The sequence below is a fragment of the Strigops habroptila genome, chromosome 2 (assembly GCF_004027225.2).
Source record: "Strigops habroptila isolate Jane chromosome 2, bStrHab1.2.pri, whole genome shotgun sequence".
Taxonomy (NCBI): Eukaryota; Metazoa; Chordata; class Aves; order Psittaciformes; family Psittacidae; genus Strigops; species Strigops habroptila.
In genome coordinates, this window is record NC_044278.2 from 9,713,316 (window position 1) to 9,738,707 (window position 25,392).

A 25,392-nucleotide genomic window follows, 5' to 3' on the forward strand; every position below is an offset into this window, starting at 1 on the left:
ACCTGTGATTTGATTTAGGCTTGGTGATGGCAGAGCTTAAAACCATGCATCTCAAAACTATCCATCTCAAAAGCACCTGCCAGTGTACTCTCTAAGCAGAACTGGTAGGTACCTCATCTGCTTTTGGAAATAGAACTGTTTGGACTCATCCAGCTGGTAAAGTATTTCAAATAAGAATTATGTAAAATACCTCTTAGAAAGCAACACCTCAGAGCAGCAGTGGGCACCAGGCTTTCATTTTACTTAAATTCCTCTAAACTTTATGCTGTTTACTCAAAAATTGGAACTCCAGTCCAGTGGTTTGACAAAAGCTCTGTGGAGAAGTCATATATCCTTCCCTTCTAGCAACTCTGGTATCTCCACCATTTCGGTATCTACTATAAAGACTGTGCATCACCGCATACCTTTGTGTTTTCTTTCAGCTTCCACGTATGCTGCAGAGGCTCAAATAACAGCCTGAGCCATTGGACTTCCTGCTGTCTCCAGCTCACTCCCAGCCACTGCAGTATTTTCTTTGCAAGTAGTTGGGTACTAGAAAAATGATGTAAATCGTTCTCAGAGAGGCAATGAAAGAAACCACCTCTTTACTAGTGTGATGGCTTCCAAGAAAGCACTTCTAAACAGACAATGGTTTAAAAACCAGCACACGCTTCTGGCCTGTGCAGCCAGTCTAGCTATCTGGAACACTTCTTAATACACCTCGTATCGCCTGATTTAACTCATAGTTTTAGCCTACACCCTTTTAACAGTGCCTGATGGAGAGGAACATACTAAGCCCTTAAAACAGGGCTCCCCTTTGACTTGGGGAGAGAAGAATACAAGAACTCCAGCAGCTCCCTGGCCTACCCTGTACACACAAGACCACGCTGCCTCCTACTTACACACAAAATTCAGAACACAGTGGGACCTTCACAAAGTGGAAGCTAGAGGCGTTAGAGTTCCTGTTTGAGCAGCCAGCACATCCTTTAGGAAAGCAAATACTGGTTTCAATGTTTCTAGCAGGGGACATAACCCTTGTGTCAGTTTAAGAGTGCCTCGTTTCTCCATATGAACAGAACTTGCCACCTTTTTACAGTCCTTGCTGTTCCCAATTTCTTAGCACCCCTTTTTGACTGACAGCAACGACAAGAGTGTTCCTGTAAAGTTTCACCGATGCCATTATAAACTTAATATCAATTCCCCACTTCCACTAAAGATTTATTTTTGTACCTGTGAGCGTTACAGTAGCCACACAGCAACATGTTAGGAAGTAGTGTTCCAGCGATGATGTAGAATGATGCTCACACTTTCAGCAGCACTTCTGCAAAACGAGGTCCTTCACCTGTGGCCTGAATGTTATTTATTAGATGGGTAACGTTATGCTACACATTTGGCTCTATTAAAATGCAAATAGGTTACTTGCCCTTGGCATACCAAGTAATTCTGATCAGTCTGTATCAGTGAGCTACTGCTGTTCCTTTCATCATTCACAAGTCTGCTCTCCCTAGAATTTACAACCTTTGTTAGAAGTGGATTTTGTTTCTTTTCAACCTATTAATAAGGCTAAGTAAAGCAAGGCCAAGACCTGGTTGCTAGAAGATCCCGATGGAAATACACTGAATTAAGCAGCATTTAAAATTCAACTGAGACCTATGAATTAGCCACATTTTAATCCATTTAATGTGTGCCATGTTGATTTTTGTATTGTTTTAGTTTTCAGTCAAAATATTATGCATTACCAGTCAAATGCCTTACACAGTCTAGGTATATATGACAACAAGATTACCTGTGTCAACCAGGCCTGTCACTTCAAACAAACATACCAAGTTTAAAGATTTATACTTATCTGCTCTGAATTCACATATCCACAGCAAAAGTAACAAACACTGGCCAGGCTCCTTACACAGGAAGGCACACCATTCAGCTTCAATGGACTCTCTTTTAATTCACTCATTTAGAGGCAATTGTCATTATTTTCTTGGGGGGCAGGGGAGGAAAACGCCAATGCACCACATCGTTTTCACTAGCCTGGAAAACACTTATATATATATAGATATATAGATATGTGTATATATATACACACATATGCATGTGTGTACATATATACGTGTGTGTGTATATATGTATATATACACACTAGTGTATATATACACAGAATATACATATATGAATATACAGAATATATGCACACACACTTTGCTCAGATTTGTTTACAAAATATGTAGCATTTTTATACCATCCAATAAGAGGTACATGATTTTAAACAAATCTTATAGAAATGACATGTTATTGGAAATTTACACGTAAAAAAATCCAGCACAAAAAAATCCAAAAGCTAAAACAAGGTTTTGCTACTAATCAGTGCTTCTATCACCCTTCAAGAAAAGAGAAACACAGTTATTTGTATGTGATGTAAAGGCAACATTGAGGGGTTTTTTTGCTCTTTTTTTTTTTTTTTTTTTTTAAATTAACCACCAAATTTAACCCCCTAAAATTACAAAGAATCAAAGTCCATTTACAGATCAAGTGCAGTAAACTAAATGTTCCTTCAGCACAAAGCAGCACTAGAGAAAGTAAGTGGGAGAGGGAAGGTGGAGGCCAACTGGCTTAGCTAGGGAAGCAGCAGGTGGCTGCTGCAGTAGCCACACAGGTCAGAGTCTCCATCCTGAAGCACAGACAGAACTGAAGACTGTACTTAAATAATGGTCACGCAGAGCTGATGTTCAGGCCTTTGCCTATCTTCTTTCAGCAGTTTGACAAGTGATTAACAGGTTTTTATCATTCTGTATCCAATGGGCTGGTTTTGCTTTTGCAGTGGCTTGTCACTGAGAGGAGTCATAAGGAGGATCTTGCAGACAGTTCTGCCACTAACGTTTACCACAGGTACACGACACTGCAGTTGTCAGTGGTGATTTTGAAATGTTTACACTGGACAAATGTGGTTCCAAGCATCTGAAATGGCTTGAAAGTACACAGCCCGATGCAAGGGGGAGCGGACGGCCTGGACAATCCATTGCATTTACGGAAACGGAACCGCCACTTTCAATCGCGTGGCATCTCTTCAGTTGCACGCAGAGCGTGGTGCCAATGTCAGCTGAAGTCAGTGAGAAGTGGCTGGCCTTTGCATCAGATGTCTGTGATCCAAGCAGGTCGCAGAGCCAAGTACATGCTGCTAGCAGAAGGGCAGTCTACAGCTGCAGATGACAGCTGTCATGCAGTCGGCGATGCCTTATAGATGTCACCTGTAGGAACCATGCGTTCCATGCTAATTCATCTCAAGTCCAGTAAACAGCAAGAGGGAAAACTGAAAGGGCCAGGTGGATCCGGCTGTAAGATTACTATCCTTTGAGCGTAGTGTCATTTCAGTTGTTAAATAAGGGCCTTGACCAGGAGGACTCTGGTTTTATCAGGTGAGCTGGAGAAGAAGCTCTTTGTCTCGTGAAACTCTAACGCTCCTTGTGCTAAGTTTTACAAATTCAAATTCCTGTGTTCAGAAGGTAATTTTTCAGAAGATAAATCTGTTCAAGTCACACTGTGTAAAAATGTAAAGAGGCAGACAAGAATTTTTCAGCCGTAACTATAATACCAACGACCAGACTCTGGAGCATGAAGTCAGAAAGGGCTTGATTTTTAAGGAAGGCCCAGCTGGATCATACTGTGCTGGCAAGCAAAAGTGGGGGTAGTTTCTCCATTCTAGAAGCTGGTTTGGAAAGTCATTTCTGGGGAGGTGGTAAGAGTGACCTATTCGCAGGCTCTTTTTTTGTGGATGGAGAAAAAAACTGGGAAGTCTCCACAGTGGTCTGCAATCCAGCTTGGGAGCTAAGTGTTGAGAAGGGATGGGCCCAGATGTGTTCAGTATTCTTTAAGAACCAGAAAACATGTCCATTGCAGCTTGTTGTTGCAGGGGGTAGAGAACTTATTCCATTATTTGTAACATGTTCTATATGCCAATAACCCCAGCTGGCACATACAGCAAAGGAGATACATTGCGTGTGAAGATATAACGCATCTCTCTCAGCCATCCAAAGAGGCATCCAGGGAAGAATATGGGGAATTAATTCAGCTACGTTCTCAGAAAGTCTGAATGTCTCCCTGGACTGCAGGCACACACTGCAGCAAATAGAAGAGAAAGGCAGCCTTATCTTGGATGCCAGGAGAGTGGGGGCTAGTGGAGGAGGGATTATTTTCCTGTAATAGGAGCAGGGAATATCTCAAAGTATAGAAAGGTGCCTCAACTCCACGAAGATGACAGTGGAGAGGTTCAGAATCTAGAGGAGAAGGGTGATTCTGGTGACCCCTTGCCAAGGAGGGGGCATCCTGCCACGGAGAGCCAAAAGTTTTCCAGACGTATGTAAGAGCATGTGCACAAGGCAAGCGAATGAGCGCAAACAGGATTATGGAAAACATTGAGAGAATCACTCCACGGGTGGCTTGTGGCTCGACAACAGGATTGGTTAGGTAGAGGAGCACACAGCACAGGGGCACCTCAGAGCTGGAAGCCTTCCATGGGAGCCTCACACTGCTGGAAAATGTACTGTTGCTGGCTGAGATCCACCTGTGGGGCAATGCTGCTGTCTTCATCCTCTGTTCCAAAGTAGTGCTCAATCAGATCAAAGGCCTTCTGATAAATCTCTTGATTCTCATGGCTCTGCAGGAATTCAATCTTGTCCAGGCCTGCAAAGAGAAGTGCATAAAAGTTACAGCTTGGTGGAAGCATATGACCGTGATCATTTTCAGTCTGTTGTGAACATCAAGTTCTATGACAATTCTCTTCGCACCTCCAGAAAGAGCAGGTGGCTCTATGTCCTTATGCAGCTTGTACCCTCCACAACCAAAGTAAAAGAGGTTAAACTATAGAGTTCCCTGTAACTGTGTGATGTGTTTCATACTGTCTGTCTCTATCCTTTCACTGAAAAAACGAGTATCGACAAGATCGAATGTGTAAAGAACAAGGCCTCACCTCAAAGAATTTTTCTGAAGAGACTTTTAGGACCATGTTTCCTGAAAGTGTGTTCACAGTGCTTTGTTTACAAGAACCATGACTACAGAATCACATAGCTGCAAGTTGGAAGAGACTTCTGGTAATCATCTAGTCAACCTGCAGTCTAGCCCAGCGCTACTACCAACACCAGGTTAAGTCAGCTGTGTCCAGCCAATCTTCAAAACTTCCAAGGATGGAGACTCCATTACTAATCTGTACTACATGTATATACAATGCAGTTAAACTCATGCAACCAGTTTTTGGGCACACAATAAGCAGACGGGCAAACTCAGGCCTTGTAGTCAGAAACAAATTAAAAGAATACAGCAAGCTAAACTATCTTTAATACCTAGGAATGGTGCTATAATGAAATCCAAGTCTTAGCTACTCTAGAAAATCTCTAATATTGGAAATCTCTAATAGTGCAGCCGCTTTCTTGCCTGCTCCTTTTACTATGTATGAAGATTAGAGGAAACAATTCTCTGACACTCTGTAGACATTTCTGTAACACTGACATGAAAACGGAAGTTAACACCTAGAAGCAGGCAAGAAAAAATCCTGTTCTGATACAACTCTTCCCTGGAAGTCAAGGTAACCATGAAGGGACCTAGGGTTCAAGAAGCCATGTTCAGTGATAGTATCTTCTTCTGTACTGCTCTCGATAACCCATTTTTATTTTTCTTAATAAAGTACTTGCCAATCAACAAGGAAACTAACCTTAAGAGCAGCAGTACCTCAGAACTGGGATGAAATCATGCTGATACATGCCAGAACCTCAGCACAGCAAAGGCAAACAATGAAGCTGGGGCTGCTGCCATAATCTTACAGGGAAAGGTTTGAAACCTAAACAATAGATCTGTGTGCCTGAACTTTAATTTCCTATGAAGGGAAGATCTCAGTGCCTGAATGACACCCCGGAGGCTCCCTCAGGGTCAAAAGTAAAAAAAGAAGATCTGCACGCACTGTCTCAAATCTACACACAGATAATGTACAAGATAATGTACAAGATGGAGTATCTTGGCACATGGAGACTTATCAAAGAACAGTTAATGTTCAGATAATAGCGATGAGGAAAGTAACGGAATTGGGTCTGCTGAAACTCTAATGGGTTCGTGACCACTGCTTTAACCTCTGACTTCCACTTTCACCTGTGACTTGCCCTAACTATGTTTTCCTCATACCATATGCTTCTTCAATAAGAGCGCAGTAAGGATTAATGCCAGTGCCACTGCGTTTGGATTCCTGTTCTCCAAGCCTCAGGATGTTCTCCAGCCCATTCAGCGCTACTTGCACAATCTTTGAGTCCATTACTGTAAGGAGGTCGCAGAGTGGTTTGATGCATCCCAGTTCTACTAAATACCTGAAAAACACCACATGGAACCCAGTAAATTGTTTGCAAAATTATAATTGGGGTAGCCATTGAAACACTTAGCGTGAAGGTCTAAGAACAAAAACAAGCAGATAAAATAGCAACTTGACTGGAGAAAGCATAGACATTTCTTTGTATCTAGTCAATACCCATTTCTGCTGAACAATATAACTTCAAAATACCTTCTCTCTCTATATATATATAGATGTGAAATAATTTAATTTTGTATTTTAAATTTATAATTATATAGCTATAGTTTATGGACATTTTCTGCTGATATAAACTATATTAATTTAATATATTTATAACTTTATCGGTTTGGTTTATGCAAAATTGCATAATACAATCGTAACGTACTAGTATAAGTTGAGCAGGAAATCCAATACACACAATGCCCACAACGAGCTATTCCTCTCCAGACTGCTAATGCATTTTATTACACTTTACAACAACCACTCAGAAATTAGTTTAAACGTTGCACTTAGTTTTTTCACATACGAGAAATAGTTCAATTGGTTAAATGAGCATCGTGCAGCCAAAACACTTAATGTGATTTCTCCCTAAAGGAATGAATGTCTCATTCACAACTCAATACAAAGACCTGGCTCACTGGACACAACACTGAAAGCATACAGAATGGTTTTGCAGTTTCTGGGTTATGAGTTTGATTTCTTGCACAAACACAAATTCAGTCAATTGCATTGAAAGATTTGAACTATTTCATACTTGATCTGTTCAGCAGAGCCTCCAGATGTTGCATTTGTAATTGCCCAAGCAGCTTCCTTCCTTGTCCGAAACTCAGCTGTTTGCAAAATATTTATAAGAGCTGGAAAGATATGGGCATCTATGACTGTCTGCAAAAAGAAATAACATCTCATGGTTATAACAAAAATAACAAATAACTTCCTTGTCCTGAGACAGCCAATGTCTATGCTCAGCACAACACATTGAACAATTAAACGTTTGTTATCAAGTGGCAAAAATCAGTTTTCAGCTTTGCATTCAAACCCCTAGTTCTGCTGGGGCCTGTGCTTATCCCAAAAGAATTCAAAACACATTCAGACTGAAGTGACTGCCATATCTAAGGTGTTACTTAATCATACCTTGACAGCAAAAGAAAGCCCATACTTCCCTTATTTTTCCAGATAGCAGACCACTAAGCTAGTAAGTCAGTAAACCACTAAGATCCCCTAACGGGACAAAAAGCCTTCACAAGCCTGTGTGTCATACTACATATCCAGTGGGTGAGACAACAGAGCAAAGAAAGAACAAATTGTAAGATCTCCTCAAAACAAGCAAGCACCAATCTATTTTTTCCTGGTGAAAAGACAACGGATGGTTCAGTAGGATGGTTAACTGCTTAGCAAACCAAACTGATACAAGTCAAGTGAATATTTAGTCAGCAACTAGTAACTTCCCCTGGAAAAAGCCTTTTGCAATAAGACACAAATGAAACTAGTTCAGTTACACAAGTAGAAGGACCTGAAACACATTCATAAGGATCATTCAAAGAAGCAAGAGCTTAGAACTACATTTTTAAACTACTGTTTCACAAACATAAGTCATCATAGAACTGATAAAGACGAATTCAAAGAAAGCCAAAGAGATCCTTTTCAAGGGGCTCCCCAGAAAACTAACAATATACAGTGCAAAAAGCTATAGTCAATTCACGATGTGGATAGTTACCCAGTGGAAAAAAACCTGACATTTCTTTTACCCTTCCTGATTGTCTGGGCACCCACACTGCATCTACTATGTAAACCCATACCGCCTGTCAGTTGTATCCACAGTCCCATGAATGCTGTCTCCTTTACCACCGAATCTGCGCTTCCAGTACAGCAATCTGGTGCCCGCAAGGAAACCATTTACACTTCCATCATGCCATGTTATATTAGATTTGTACTTTGCAAAGCATATTTGGCAAAAAGTTCTCAATTGAAATCTTTGAACATGAATGCTGGAAGTGGTAGTTCATAAACAAAAGCCAGCTATTAAAAAAGACAAAAGATAATAGAAAGTATCTTCAAGAAACAGAATGTACTCCCACCCCCAACATATTTTACTGGGAAAACACACTTCATTTTGAAAACTATATAAAAGCAACACACTGTAAAGGTACATCGAATATGAGAGCATCTGCTTTATTAAGGTTATCAGCTCAAGGACCTTTTCAGCTCAAAGTGAGATAAAAATAACAGGAAAGTAATAAATAAAACACACTGTGACACAAACCTGATAGACAAGGGATAAGAGAGACAATGACAAAGGAGGAAAGTAATTTGCAGACAGCCAACATGGACTTCCTAAGTTACAAGACAGGGACAAGTGGGACTGTGCAAAACTTCATAACAAATCTTTTAACTATCTTGCCAAGTAACCTGCCTCACTAGCCTGTGTGAGGAAGAGTGAGGTGCTAACAAGTGAGATCGGCATGACTGAATTTGAGCCAGGAACCGCATTCAGAAACCCATGCCTGTGGGGTCAGCAATTAGAGTGGATGGGGGGTCTCAGCATTAGCAGCTGTAGGGGCCATGGAGTAGAGAGAGCATGTTCCCCAGGTGCCCAGAAAAAGGTGAATTCAGGGCCAGTAACTGGTGTCAAACCTTGAGTGAAGGGGCCCCTACAACTGGAGCAGGTGAGGGTCCCAGCATCAGCCACTGCAGCAGGATCACAGTCCATAGGGCCAGTGTGCCTAGAGGTCAGTGGGTGAAGCCAAGTGAGGATCTTGACTTGTCAGCTGCAGTGGGACTGTAGGTCACAGGACAACAAGACAACATGCCTGGACATCGGCTCTGTGCAATGCAGGAATTTACATCATCCCCAAGTATGGTGGTGGGAGTGAAGGATCACAGTGTACATAATTTACTGGCAAACTGGACTAGGTGGCAAGGAGGAGGCCCAGGATCCAGGCATGGACTGAGGACCCGTGCCAATAGTCAAGGGGTTTGCAAGCGTGGGGCTGCTCAAGATGAATCTGTGCATCTGTTTGCTAGCAAGAATGAAGCTGAACTAACCAGTGAGTAGGATCCAAGTATAGTGAGTTAAGAGAGCTCATGATCCAGCCATGGAAAACAGATGGGCAGAGAGCCCACAGTGGTATTCAACAGATTTGTGAACATGTATGTATGCTTGTGGATCTAGAGAGTGAGGGGATGTGTGTTTTCACTAGTGAACTTCAGTCCTGATCAGCTAGAGAGGAAAAAAGGGACTTGGCAGTCTACGCTTTATGTGAGTCCAGAGTTGAGGTGGAAGCCCTTATAAGAGCAGGGTGTTAAGGGATGTTAAGTATTCTCTACTGAAAGAACTTGATACAGACCTACAATAGGATACGCCAGGGCATTAGTTTCTTACTATTCTAGCAAAGAACAAGTGAAAAATCTCATTATTGCATCTTAAATCCTCTCCCCAAAAGAAAACTTTTACGTGAGATTCATTTCCTTAAAAAGGGTCTTCTTAAAATCAACTTCTTTAGTAAGTACTAAAGTCAGAGTATGTTACATGATAGAATGGAACTAGGTCAGAATCTTAGCTGACAGGCAGTAATATGCTTTGAGCCTTCTTAATGCCAGAAAAACCTCAGTTACCTTAAAATGCTTCAATTTAAGCTTGTAAAGTAGTAGGAGAATTCTAGAACCAAGGGAACTAGTAATGGGAGGGCAGCAACTGGAGAATCACAAAAGACTTTGTTTTCCTTCTAGCTCAATCAATTTTGAACTCTTTGCTCCACTGCAAAGACTGGTGAGTAAAATTACTCTTCTCAGAGTGGAGAAATGTACATTTGAACCTTTTCAGAAGGAGCTGAATCCAGATCTCCCATCTCTTGTGTGAGTGTTCTTATTTCTAATTCCTCTTATTTCTATTTATCTCTCATTCTATTGTATAAAAGGCTACAGGTACCTTGTTTGCTTTCTGCTCTACAGTGAAGTTGGCTGTCTCTACCGAAGCAGAACAGATGAAAGCAGCTTCTCATAAGGCACTTTGCTCAAGAGAGAAGCAGATTATCAATCACCATACTTTTATGTTTCCTATTGCTTGACATGCAATGTAAGTGTTGTCACCACCTCACCCTAGCATGAGTCTCAGTTAAAGGTACTTAACTGTCCCTCTGTAGTACAGCAGTTTTTCAGCTAGCAGGCTGTTGACAGTTGAAACTCTCAAAGCTTAGATGTTAAAAAAAAAAAACAACCCAAAAAACCCAACTAACCAACCTCAGCCATTAACTAGGTCAGAAAATAGTTTGCTTTAACCTTAATATCTTCACTAGATTTCAGAAGTCCAGTTAAGCAGCATCTATTATTCACACTCTATGCCTTGCACCCTTGCCCACAACAGTTACTCTTGACAGCAAACTAGAATGCCTAAGGATTCCTAGCTCTGTGATATTTTGTGTGGGAGCAACAGTTACTGTGGAAATAGGCCATGTTTCCCTTCCACTTTCCATCTAAGTGATAAAACAGTAAACTACTAAAATAGAATTTTGGGGGTTTTTCCTTGAAGGAAAACAAACTTCAGGCAGAGCAAAAGCCTAAAGGACTGAAGCAGGATGAGGTGCTTGTAAATTCTGAGGTTTTAGAAAGTGTTAATTCAAATTACTTTTTCAGCATTACTGTATTGTGTGCCTCTCATGTGGAAGTGTGTTGAAGACTTACATAGTGCATATAAAATGCTCATGAGAAGCATAGCTTTCGAATAAAATGAACACAGTTAAAGAGATTTCAGTTCAACAAGAACTCTCAAAAGATGTGAAAGAAATAAAAAAGAAATTAAAAAGAAAAATCAAGATGTAAACTAAGGACTGATGTACAAACAAGTGCAGATCTGAGTCTTTGTCACCTCTTCAAACATCCCACTCTTCCTTGAAAAATGCAAAGTGCCTTGGCCACTCATGGAAATAGAGGGCAACTGCCCCATACATGCCATAAAGCAAAGGATGTTTAAACATTCTTTTTGAGCAGCTGATGCATTCCAACACTCTAAACATGACTGGAATTTTTCAAGAAGTGTTAACAGCAGGCAAGAGGGTAACCAAAAAGCAAAGAAATTCCAAACCCTATATAGTTTTAGCAGTTTTATATATGGATTTTTCAATCCAAATTATTCTTGTGCTTGCATGTAAGAACAAAGCATACTAACATCCTCCTTCCAAGAGCAATCTACAGCAGATGCACAGGCAAGTGTAAACTCTAGTCATGTTTACTTTTCTTTTTCTCCTTTTTTATGTATTTACAGTTGCAGCAGTGAGTTCCAGTTAGACTACACCTAGATGAGAAGATACGTGCTTGTTTGTCCTAACTAAACACAGCACCTCCTAATTTCTCCAATGCCTCTTCCTTCAAGGATTTTGCTCAAAAAACCCCACTCATTCCTCATTCACCTTCTCAGATGCCCCTTGTGTTTCTACAGCATTCTGCCACATCTCCCTTCGCTTGTCTCATAGTCTACAAAACTATTCCTCATATGGAATCCAGCTGATGTTTTATAGTCCCTCCTTATCACTCCACTCCTAGCATATCCTTTGAAGACGGATCTACATACAGTGAAGATTTATACCAGAACAAGGATTCCCCTTTTGATCTTTTTATCCCTTTCCTGACCATTTCTAATACTCACATTGGTTTTAGGCTGCTACTATGAGGCACTGAGATATCTTGACAACATATGTGTATCTTGACAACACATTAGAAATCTCTTTTCTGCATAATAGGTAATCCAAAGGCCATCCTTTAATACATTAAACTAACACTGAAATTTTTGCCTACCTGCACCCATTCATATTAGTTGGAATTGCAGTCCATTTGACTTGTAACTAGGAGTCTTTCAGAAAACTGAAATTGAATTTTCATTGAAATCTGCATTTTCAAATTTAACTTGAAATGGAACTGAATCATAATGCTCAGTCCTTCAGCAAATCTGGCCCTCATTTCTGAAGTGTCAACTTTTTTGTCTTTGCTTTAAAACAGATGGTATCCCTTGTGCTATGACCCTCCAAGAGGGTTGCCTGTCTCTTGGAAACATTCTATCCTTATTTCAATCAAGCTTCATCACTTTATAGTATTTGATTTTTAAAGAGTGAAGCTAGATAAAAGTCAATTATCAGAGTTTTATTACATCTGCAAGGATGTTGAATCTAAATACATTGTAGCCACTGTTAGGGAGCAGGTCTTCAGCAGTATATTAAATTAGTATTTTGAGCTGGTCAATACCAAGTGAACTTACTTCTCCTCTTTGGTTCCCATAAATAAATCACTTGAGGCATGCAAAAATACACATACACGTTTAGTATGCAAGTGCTGTCTACATAAGATTCATCATATAAATGTGAAAGCAAAAAAGTCTTACAGCATGACTGTTCCCTGCAAGCTCTCTCGTTACCTTTAACAACTCAAGATTACAGTCACCACCCTAGCTGGCAGGTGTGATACAGCCTTACTGCTATCAACTCCTCCTCCTGGCTAGGACTTTCAGGCCATAGAGGCTTCTCAGTTACTTGTGTTCCAGTTCCCTTTTTATTGATTCAATTCACAACTGCTTTTTAAATAACATAACAAATACTTGTAAGCCAAAGCTACTTAACATGATGGCATGAGTACAAAATCACTGCCATTTGAGAGGCAGGAGGAAAGCACTTCAGATCTCAGTTCTAATGGACTTTTATGGTGTTGACACAGACACCTAAGCCTAAATACTCCAAACCGTGTGTAAAGCAAATTTCTAGACAGTTTACACTAGGTTGCTACTGCTGACAGGAAGAGCCTGTACTATAAAGAACTGCTGAGGTTTTCAGGCAGAACAAAAGAATTAAAGGTAATCTAGCTCTGCTGCCCTCAATGTGCTATGATGTATAGGATTCACCACAGGTAGAAGCCTGAAAACAGATTTTGTACAAACACAAACGTAAAACTGAGACTTTCATTGGTCCTCAAACAAATATAACCTTGTCAGCAATGACTATTTTGCTCCTAATTGAGACTTTTTGATGTCCTGCCACCACAAACAGCATATGAAGATTTCAGACCACTCATGCGAACTATGGCATAAACCAAACACACTTTAGATTTAAGTAATTTGATCCACAGTTTGCCTGTGTAAAGCACAACTCTGTGTGAATCATGTCATTCCTTTTCCATGTCCCCAGCATCACTGTGGTCTTTTGGAAAAGAGCCTCTTTACTCCAATTTGTAAAAATATGTTTCATTCCAGAGTTTTTCAAACTAACAGGCAACGTATCATTTGCTACACTGGCCCATGTCACATTTCAGCAAGGACAGGAAACTCTAAAGGAGGAAAAACATGGCATAGATCCTGTTGCTACCATGCCTAACCATACTCAGGTTTCCCAATGTTCTTGTGAGAATTTAAGGTATATTAGAAAAGAAGTTATAAGTTTCTTAACCTGTCAACAGGAGAGAACTCCTATGATGTCTTCACTGTCAGATATGGAAGATTGTGTCTGATGTACTGCCTTTCATAGCTTTTCAACGGCTTGCGACCCCCTTCAGAAGGGCCGACAGTCAGGATTTAGCTTCAGTTGTGCAGTTCTCCTTCTGACTCCCAGGAAGATGTAGTTCCCCTTCTCCCTGACTGGGGAAGCTATCCACTGAAGTACAGCAAAGCTGTATACAAACTAGGAAATTAACAAACAAAAACTATACTTAGTGACAATCATGACTGCATCAGGATATACACATCCAACCCAAACCTTAAATGCACAGAAATAAAGAGGGGAAAGACTGCTGTATTCCACCACACTTTTCTGTTGCCTAGGCACTGTTGATAACACACTCTGAAAGGCTTTCACTTCCACCTTTGGTGGAGGAAAAAAACCCCAAACCTCCTATGCTTTAATATAGGATTATTCAAGTTTAGCACTTACTTTCACACATTTCATGCATGTTAACTTATATTGCCTTAACACTAGAGTTTACTTGATTGTGTTTGAGTGCAAGTCTAATGGCAATAGGCTGCTGCCTTATCTTTTAGAAATGGCAGTGAAAGCCTTTGGGAGTGTGCTACCAAACAGCATTGTAGGCAGTATGAAAGTGGAAATGAATATAGAAGTCCTTCCCTCTAACTTTATATTTCTATACTTTAGAGTGGGTGGATGCAGGGAGTGTAACCCAATGCAATCTTAAACAACACTAAATATAGCTCTGTCTGTTAATATTGGTTAGGTGAAATACCTAACAGGTTTGCTTTTTTTTCTTGCTGTGTGGAAGGGATTGCTAGATTGTGGCTTGAGCACTGCCCACAGTTTCCATGTTATTCTAACATTCCAACTGCTCTGAAGCAGCAATCCACCAGTTAGGTCAGCTGGTAACTAGCAATAATGTGGTTACTAAGCCAGGCAGACATTCAGGAAGAAAAATCACCACGTGCTGACATTATTATTCTCTGATTTCTGGCTAAAGATTGTGCATGATTCTATGTTCAAAATCCAATGAGTACCATGGAGACTGGAATGGATTTTGTTACAATCTATGACCTCTAGTAGGAACTATAGAGCAGTTTGGAAGGACTGGAGAGAAAGGAAAATAAATTATTTAGTATAGAGCTACATCTAGTATTTCAGAATTCCTTCTGTAAGGAAGACCAATTCTCAAGAAATACTGTTTTAATTCATCCCAATATGAAATTAATTTAGAGAAAGAAAAAAAAACCCAAACCCTTCAACTCAAAGATGAAACAGGTTCATCCATTTAACTTAGTTAAATCAGATATTCTTCCCAGATGGGAATTATCCTTTGTTCTCACAGCTACTAAGAACAGACTAGGCTTTTATTCTCCATTTTAGCATATGACCGCATTTGAGAAACACTTTACCAAACAGCACCTTCCAACTTCAGAAATTATTTTAAAGTGGTTTTCAGCTTAAATGTTTACAACGATTTTAACACTAAGAAAGAGTTGTCTGAAGTAACACCTCAGAGAAGTTTTCTGAGAAAAGCAGATGTATCAGCTCTGGAGCTGAAAGGAGGTTTCATCGCACCTTGTATCTCACATGACATTCCCTAGGTTGAAACTAGAAACTAAATGAATTAAAAGCTTTTCTAGAATTTGTTACACATCTGTGATGACAGTTTCCTTCCAACACAAGATAATCATTGCAATTATACCTGCAATTGCCAATTGTACTTCCAAGAAAGAGCGGCCTCAAGATCTCCAATCAAGCATGTTGTAAACATGCTCCAACATCTTTTACTTCACAACTTTCTTCTAACAGTCCTTTTGCAGTTCCAAAAAATCTAAGCCTCATGATGGGCAAGATTCCCAATATGTCATAACTACCAGGATAGTTACCTCCTGCTCAGAATAAAAACCACTATTTTTTTAATCTCATTTTTATAACTGCCATTCTAGATTAAATTGGTATGCACTTATGACAGTGTTTTGCTATATAGCATGCGTGTGCTCAGAGTTCAAAGGCAGTTTAGTTACTCTGACTGGAGCATGAGAAATTCTTAAATGAACCATAGATATCACTTCTGAGAAGCTGCTTCTCACATTTTTTTTCCCCTGGACTCAAGTAATGCATCAGCATGCTTCCAACCTTGTATGTGACATATCCTAAGGCTGCTTTAAGCTGGATTCTTTTAAATCTACATGTATTTTGGGTGATTTGGTTGATACTGCGTGTTCTTCCTGATGCAAGAATCCTGAGAAAGCAAGCTTCTACTCACACGACCACAACAATTTTTCTATGCAGTTAAGGGTTTTATACTTCTAAAGAATCACCTTCTAGAAATGAAGGTGCAATATTAATGGCTCATAGCATTAATTTCCCTCTTCCTGCCTTCCCACATGACCTTTCCAAGTCACAAAGGAATTCTAATCTGCTCTCGGTAGAAAGGGGGCTGACCTAAACTGGTGACAAGGCACCTCAAACCACTTTGAAACTACTGAACACACATGCAGAAGTACCTAATGATATTTTGGGGTTTTTTTTAGCTAGATTAGGCAAATTTTGTTTTAACAAAGGAGAGATTATTTTAAATCCTTACTTGTTTTCAAATAAAGACATAATGACAACAGTTTAGAGGATACTGGAACACCAAGAGTATAGTTAAGACTCTCCACCTAAAGCCTTACTTTTACATGTCTGAGTAGTGGATACCAGGTGTAAGAATACTGTGCAAACAAGGACAGGCACTTATTCCTTCACTTGAAGGCATGGTACAGTGGATACTTATATAGAAGTCACAGAAATAAATACACTATTGAAATAGCTTCTGGGGCACTAGAATTTAAGTTACCTCTAGGACTCTCCACAACTGTATCTTCAGTAGATCAAGAATTTGAAAACAGAGATGCTGAAGTTTTGAAAAACTGCTCAAATAACAAACTTGGCCACCTCTGATACATAATTCTTTATGCAATTACTTCTATGGATATCTGATTTTGTCAAGCTCTTCTTTTTCTTAAGTCTGCAATATTCCTATACGATTCTGCATCCTGAAGCAACTCTGATAGACAGGTAAAAACACAAAGTTAAGAAAATGTATTGGGCTGAACCGTTCCTCAGAATATACTCTTAAGACTTCCCAGGAAAAGCAGAAATGGCCTTCTAGAAAGAAAATACTGCTCCTCCCTGTTTCTAAGGTGATAGCAGCATAAAGCAGCCAAAAGATTCTTCACTGCAAGAAAGGCAAAGGCAAAACCATTTTTATTTCAGTACAAGCAGTAGTAGATACCTTCTCTGCACTGCTAATTGCACAGCAATAACAACTGCTGAGGTACAAAAACCAGTGGTACAGTTGCTGATTTTACACAGCATTTCTTGTTAGAAATTCAGCTAATCCACAGATTAACACCCAAGCCACAATAAAGGAAGAAACAGAATTCCTGGAGCTCTCCCAAGGTTAGATTAAGAAACCACATCGTTCTCTGTATCTGACAACAAACATGGCAAAAGTAAAATCTTGACTGAGGGCACAGGAGCAAATGCAACTGCAGGAGGTTTCTTTGCTCACAGTTCTACTTCCATCTTAGTCACATCTTTACATCAGACAAGAAGGACCTACACAGCTTTCCCCCTTTGTTTTCTTGCTTACTCATTTTCTAACATAAGCATCTCTGAAATTAGACAAGCATTCAGCTCTTAATACCAGGACACTTAGGAGTTATCCTCCACAAAAGTATTAACTTTATTTCCTATGCTTTCTGAGATTAAGACCTCATTCAAGGTATTAAAGGTTTACACTGCCCCTTTAGCAGCTGGATGTTCTTTGTATAGAAGTATGGATAACCAAAAGATTGCAAGTGCCACCTGCAAAGGATATAATACACTTTTTAGTCAGGAAAAACATGCAGCCTTTTTACCATCTCCTGCAAGTTTTCTGCAAAAACAAAACAGAATTCCATCCTCTGGGTAAAGAGGGTTAAGCACTTCATGCTAATTCTGATCATATAGGAGAAATAATCCAAAGTCATCAGAGTTAAGACTAGCAGGTGGCAGGCTGCCTTGCAAGGAAAAGTATATGGAGGAAAGTAGTACTCCTTGGCCACTGCTGCCAATGTGTTATGGGACTTGGTTTATTTTCTGCATTGTTTCTGCCTGGTTACTAATGAGTGAGACAAGTATTTCTAATGTCTCACATTTTCTGCTGTTTATTTCTCAAACAATAGGTATGTCCAAGTGGAATTCCACGCATCCTCTGCGATCTCTGAAAATGCTCTCTGTATCCAGCAAGGGAGAAGAGCATTGAGAAACCTAACTTCAGAAGAATTATTTTACTTGCATGAGACTTTGATTCAACTGCCTGATGGGAACCTCTTACATTTATCAGATAAAGCCTGGTTTCACTACAATCTGTTTTCCATTACTTCTCAAGAAGAGAAGGAATGAGGCATTACCCTTGAAATCCAAGGAAAAAATTCCCCTAGTGCAGCTGTTTAAAAAAAAAAAAAGACATAACCAGGGAAAACAAGATATATTTAGTAGTTTCTTCTTTATCTAGCCCACAAAAACTTTCCTGTGGGGAAGAGATGGTCAATTGCTCATTTATACCATCTGGAGACAAGTCCTGGGAATTCTTCCTGATGGCTGACACTAACTCCAGACTCAGAACAAAGATGTGGTCTTTTGAAGACCTAATGGTGAAGACTGACACGAGGGAGCGAAACTTTAATTTGCTTCTGTGTGCTATCACTTGAAGGGTATAATCAGAAAGGATGAATCCCAATGCAACATGTTAGATATCCTCCACTGTTACTCAGTTTTAGTAAGTAGCAATTTTAGACTTGGCTAAGCACAACTGCCTGCATCGGGAATTGTACGAAAATAAGGAATAAAAGTATTTTACAATGTAGGTATTCGTATCTGGTGGTGAAATCAAGGACCATGTAAAGTTATTAGATTCGCAAAGTCTGTAGCTTACTCTTTTTGTACTTGAGAATATTTATCTTAGTGATTGCCAAAGGCATGAAGCAAACTATTTAAGACAAGGTTTCCTTGAGCTTAGCCTCATTCTGTCATTCTCTAACATGACTGTCTACCCCCTTATAATCTGTAGATGTGTATAATATTAAATCATTTGAATTTGAGAAATGACGGGGCATTGAAATATTCTAATTACGCACACAGCCGATAATACACTTCTGCTAAGATGTAATTATGTATCTGTGAATACATACAAATATGCATTTTATACACAAAAAACAGTGTACAGCCTGGGTTTCTTCTAGCCTGCAAGACAAAGATTACTGATCATAGCTGAAAAAGTTACCTGGATCTGGGCTCTGTTTCCAGCTGTTATATTAGATATTGTCCAGCATGCTTCTTTTTTGATAGATTCTTTTGGGCTGCTTAGCAAGTGCAGTAAACTCTGCAGGGCTGAACAATTCAGGATTACCTGAACACAAGAGAAAAACAAAACAAACAACCGCGCCTTAGAGGAAATGTAGGATAAATCTTCAAAATCTAAAATGCATCTCCCATCCCATGATCCAAAAAAAGTTAACAAGGTAAAGAAAACCACCAACCACCACCAAAGCCACAAAACAGAACAAAAAACCCAGCAAGAACTAAGAACTAAATGTTTGCAGGAAAGATAATGAGCAAAACAATTGAGTAATTCAGGTAAGACACCATGACTTCGTTCTGATTTCAGTGGGACCTAAACACCAGAAGATACTAAAGCCATCATGACCAAACAAAAATAAGGTAACACTATTGTCCTGTTGCCTTGTTTTCTGTGATTTTTGTATACTTGGAAGCTCCAACTCCTGTTTTACACATCAGCAGGCACAGTGGGGCAGACTGTTGCCAGTGTTGTATCCAGTGACATTATGAATTGTCCTGGTTTTGGCTGGAATAGTTAATTTTCCTTCTAGTAGCTGGTGCAGTGCTGTGTTTTGGCATTAGTCTGAGAACAATGCTGATAATACACCAATGTTTTAGTTGTTGCTAAGTAGCCTTACCCTGATCAAGGACTTTTCAGTCTCTCATGCTCTGCCAGTGAGGAGGGGCATGAGAAGCCAGTAGGAAACACAGACAGGACACCTGACCTGAACTAGCCAAAGGGATATTCCATACCACAGCACATCATGCCCAGTATAGAAACTGGGGGGAGCTATCTGAAGGGGCCAACTGGTGCTCAGGGGACAGGCTGGGTATCAGTCAGAGGGAGGTGCACAGTATTATTGTAAATCACTTCTTTAGGGATTGTGGGGGGTTTTTGTTTGGCTTTGTTTGACAACCACCACCTGTTTTGAGGCAACTAACATCACCAATCCTTCACATTCAAACGTCAAAAGGAACAAGAAGAGGTGCTTGTGAACAGGTTACCACAACGAACATAAAGATGAACTGCAGTATAACACAACAGAAAGTGAATCCATACCTGGGTCTGGATATCATCTCCTGTGACAATGTTCCCAACAGCTCGTAAGGCAGGAGATACAACTTTGTAGTCATTGTGCCTAAAATTACCAAGGAAATATCTAAGTGTTAAACATCCTGAAGCATCTACATCTTTACATTCTCAAAGAAGGAACACGCATCAGTCAGGGGAAAAACTCCTTGCTAAAACTAACTTAATTCTCACTGTATAAATCAAAACACTCTCTGATTTTAAACTAACAGCAAGTCTTTCAAGGGTTTCTAAATACCTAGGCCTTTAGACATCATTCAGCAGCATAAAGATAAAATATGAGATTAAAAGAATAAAGTGCTTCAGAGTATAGGCATCCTTGGGAGGGAAAAAGTAATCAGCTGTAGCTGTGAAACACACTTAATGCAGCCTCCACAAAGCTAGAGAATGAGACTGAAGTGCAGAGCAAAAACATCTCTTAAGAAATAGCAAAACTAGTACAAGAAAAGTCCCATTGTTTCTGTTACTTATGACATGTAAAGATGACTGAACTGAGACAGGTAAAACTAAAACTCAAATTCTTGCTTTGCTTTCAAGACATATCTGATTAAACTTCCTACTGCTGGAACCTTGATTCTGGGGAAAAGAATAGATAGTAATTTGCTATAGTGGATAGAAATTTGCTCAGAACAGATTTCTTACATCAGCAACTCGACAAGTCTTCTGCAGACTCCTGCATCAATCACAGCCTGGATTTTATCATTGGGGCCATCAGACAAGTAAGACAAAGCCCAGCAGGCATCAGCTAATACATCTGTATCGTTGACGAAGAGCAGCCAGGAAAGCACACTAAGACAAGGTGAAACCTGTAAGATACATAAATTGTGCAATTGAAAAAGCCAGAAGATCTAGCAACATGTCGCATACAAAATTAACTGGCACTATAGGATTAGGCACTGGCATTTGACGTTCAATGCTCCAAAAATTTCAGACCTAGGGAGCACTTCTGTGCAGACCTGTGGCCACACAAGTACAGAGCAGCATGTCAGCAGAAAAGCACTAGGAGAATTCTTCAGCCTCTTCAGTACATCTGGCAACTTAAGCTCATACTTGTCTGCTAAGATGTGCCATACTTTGCACTACAACAGCCAAGATGCACAGTTTTGTTCTGCTGTGGGACGGTCATCTTCAGTACAGGAGCAGTAACAAAAAGCTAGGAGGCAGCTATATTAAAACAGTGGTTGTGAGTATCTGCTCAAAGGAAACACATTCAAAATTTTGCTCTGTAAGAAGCCCATACATTGTTTCAGAGAAATTCTGAAATATTTCTGCTATCTAGTTAACATTTCACCACCCTTATTGCTTATTTGGCTACCACCACCTCACAACACGTTTCCTTTCAAACGTCTCTTACCTTGGCAAAATCTGGAGGAGGGTTTTTCCCTCTGCAGAGGTTGGAGAGCGCCCATACAGCATTTCGGGTCATAGTGAGACGGTTCTGTTTTGAAAGCAATCTAAAACAAACCAACAAAAAAATTCCAACCTTTGCTTTTTAAAAATCAAAGCCAGGAAACCCTGTAGGGTCACTTGCATTCATCGTTAAAACAAACTCAGGCCTAGATTTTAACATACACCAGGGCAAAATAAGATAGATTTTCTTTCTCTCCTATAAAAATACATTCTGAGGAAAATTGTCCTTGATGGCTGGATACTAATACACATGCTAGATGCATGAATCCTAGTATCCCAACAAGAGCAATAACCATTACACTGAAAGTGTGTTCATTTATTGGCCTAGATGCTGATATAGCAGACTAACAGTCAAAAGGCGCAGGAACCGTGACAAAATTACTCTAAGTAGAAGGACCTGCAGGTAGTTTTGAGGAATACTCTCCTCACTGAACTGCATTTTTATGTCAGTCTCAAATTATTAGCCCCACTTTTACACTTCTGTATGTTAACAAGCAAAGGAGAACAAAACATCCTCAGAAAATGTGTATAATCAGGTTTAGGGTTTGCCAAACATTCAAGACAGTTATGTATCTCATAGCAAGCACTGTTTACAGACTTTCTGTGCACAGTGGCTCCAGTCCTGGCACAAAAGAGCCTTGCCCACTGCATTCTTGTTATAACACAATCCTACAGACCACCCCAAACCAGTCTCTTCCTGTAGTTGTTAAGGGGTAGCATCCACACACCAGCTGCAGGGTTCAAACTCTGCTCCAAAAAACACAGGACGCTCACCGATGTGATGAACTGTAATACTGACATCTTCATGATATCTGCATACCAAAACTGCCCTCTCACATTAGGATAATCACACTTGACCAAAACTATATCAGCCTCTGTGAGCCCCCTTATGTGTAGCACTGACAAAGATGTCTGTAGACTTGGTTAATTAAGTCAAACACGGTGTGAAGCCTCTAAACAAAGCATTGTCTTGACAATTTAGAAATGACTACTCATAGTACCCTTTGGCCTAGGAGGAATGCAGCAAGGCAAGACCGAAATTTTCCACAACTGTAACAACTCAGTTTCTTTTTCTCATAGCCATTCCATACCGTACCAATATATTTATGAGTGCACTGGAGAATTCCACTGCCACAGAAACAGTCTGCAAAGGACAGAGACTGACTAATCCTAATTTGGACATGACAACACAAGGTGGTGTCACTGTTGCAGCAATAATATTATCCTTTAGCAGAGGGCCATCAAGACTATTAGCAGACTAGAGAAATAACACACAATGGGAGGGTTAGAGACCTGGATTTGTTCGGCCTTAGGAGATGACTGTGTAAGGCAACATTATAACTTGCTGCCTAACAACAGCTCAATGAGTAGATACAGAAAAGAGTGCACAGTGACAGAACAAGAGGCAACTGTCACAAAGTAAAACACGGAAAGTTCTGATTAGGTATCAGAACGTTGCTTTTCATCATGCCATGGTCAAATACTGCAACAGGTTGCCCCAGGCAGTTATGGAATCTACCTTTGATGTTCCAAATTTGACTAGTTAAGTAGCTGAGCAATCTAATCTGATCTCACCTGCTATGAAGAAAGGCTTTGACTAAATGACCTCCAGAGGTGCCTTTCAACTTATTCTATGACTCTATATTAAGCCCAGGCATCCACCTACTCTGAAGAATAAAACAATTCCATCTTAACTGCTTCTAAAACATGTTTCCATTTTACAGTTCCATTACAAAAGTAGTTTAGTAGCTCCACAATAAAAAAAAATCATTATTATTCTTCAAGGCAAAAAACAAACTTCAGTCTTACTACAGACACTCAAGCAAAATTCTGGAAAACATATTAAAACAGACTTACTGCAATAAAGGGGGCAAGATATTACAATCCAATACGTAGTCTCTGCACATAGTGCTGTCTCCAGCAATGTTGCCAAGAGCCCATACTGCCTGCAATGAAAAACAGGATAGTAATTGCTTTTATTTTTCCAATTCAACCAGTGTAGTGCATGTATTAGAGTGGGAGACATTCTGTTCTCACTGTTAAGATACTGGACAAAATACAGAAGGGGAATGCATTCTGGCTGAATATTACATATATACATCCAATTTCATTATATGATTCAGAAATATTTACAGATCTAAGAGGAATACCAAAACAACATGTATGTCTCCAAAGACTTTGCAAGCAGACATAATCTTGCTCTGTCCACAATATAATAGGTGAGCTTACCGCCTCAGGCTTAGTAACATACTAATTCTACACTCCTCATTCAGACCTGATTTAAGTCCAGATGTTCATAGCCCAGGTCAAGCAAGTTTGTATCTACCCAAAAATACTTGTGTGGAACAGCCCATATTAGTATTTCCTAAGAAGCCATTAAACACATGCAGTTTTTACACAGTCACATTAAGAATGCTGACCCCAACTAAGATGAAAATGAGAATCTATATGCAAGATAAAACGATATTCAGAATCAGAGTTCAGATGGGCATTGGCATATATTCCTTCAAAGAAAGATATACAAGACAGAACCAGAGATGCCTATTAAGACATATGCATGGCAAAATGCAAGGACACCTATTTTCTCCCCTGGACATCAGTACGACTGTAACCCTGCATTTTGAGAAGAAAACATCTAAAATGCCAGAAGATAATTAATGAAGCATGAAATCCATCTTCTGTAGTATGATGAGAATAGAAGATTTAATTGGTTTCAATCTATACATTTGGATCAAGTGGTGGTTTTGACATCACTGTCCACTAGTACGAGAGCTATAACAGAGAACAAAATAGAAGTAGTCTATAGGAAGAATCAAAGCCATTTTATGAATTCCATTCTGTGATTTACAGACAGTATTTTGTCACAGAAGGAAGCATATGAAACTCTTATTTGCTATTTATTTCAAGTTAGCAGAGGGCTAATGTCCTATTAAAGAGATACATTTATCTGCTTATTGGTAAAACCCATATAACATCTACACAATCGCTGGAAATAGTTCCAGTAATGCACATTACAAAGAGGACAGAAGCAATCCTATTTATTGTGGATAGCAGCAGAATGTCCTCCCCAGATTTCTCTTCAGCTGAGGACTACATATTTATTTGCAGTAAAATGTGTTACAGTGCACAACTAGTTCTCGAACTGAACGTACGTAAGTTCCCCACACAAAGTAAACATGTTTTTCTCTCCGTATCTCTACTTGAAATAAATTACTCCCCTAAAGCAATTGACAGGATAAGCCAGATTTGTTACCTAAGGGAAATTCTCCAATCACCTGAAATAAACTTATTTGTTCATTATGAATATGATGTCAATTGATTTGCTGCGTTAGACTTCTACTGTAACACGTTTTTAAACAGTGGAAGAAAGCTACTACTTTAAAAAACAAGACTCTAGCCACCGCAGAGGCCCAAAACCACTGGCAAATCCTGCAAGGTTAATACAGCTAAAACCTTTTGTATATACAAAATGTAGATGCAGATGCCAGCTTGCTAGATACAAAATAAAAGGAATCCTCTGTACCAGTATTACCACAGATAGATAGATCAGATAGACAGATCAGAAGTCCCTACACTGCTAGTTGTTAAAGAGACCAGGAGACTATTCTGGGAAAGGATTAGCTTGTTTTATTCCCCTACTGTTTTCCAGGCTTCTGCTGTCAGCCACAGAGACAGGGCACAAGGCTATACTGACTATGCTGAGAGGGACTCTTCATCAGGGGCTGTAGCGATAGGACAAGGGGCAATGGGTTAAAACTTAAAGAGAGGAAGTTCAGGTTAGATAT

General features: G+C 39.7%; 1 protein-coding gene across 2 annotated transcripts in view; it reads right to left on the minus strand.

The window, feature by feature from the left end:
• Positions 1-1,632: 1,632 nt before the first annotated feature.
• KPNA1 (karyopherin subunit alpha 1) overlaps positions 1,633-25,392 on the minus strand; it is a 51,451-nt gene continuing 27,691 nt past the window's right edge. For both annotated transcript variants that reach the window (XM_030472016.1, XM_030472017.1), the window contains exons 7-14: positions 23,465-23,553; positions 21,552-21,651; positions 20,840-21,003; positions 20,168-20,246; positions 19,052-19,177; positions 7,056-7,183; positions 6,142-6,320; positions 1,633-4,653 (exon numbers count right to left, since the gene is read on the minus strand). In XM_030472016.1, the coding sequence (XP_030327876.1) occupies positions 4,466-4,653; positions 6,142-6,320; positions 7,056-7,183; positions 19,052-19,177; positions 20,168-20,246; positions 20,840-21,003; positions 21,552-21,651; positions 23,465-23,553 (1,053 nt within the window). In that variant the 3' untranslated portion in view covers positions 1,633-4,465. The remainder of the gene's footprint in view (positions 4,654-6,141; positions 6,321-7,055; positions 7,184-19,051; positions 19,178-20,167; positions 20,247-20,839; positions 21,004-21,551; positions 21,652-23,464; positions 23,554-25,392) is intronic.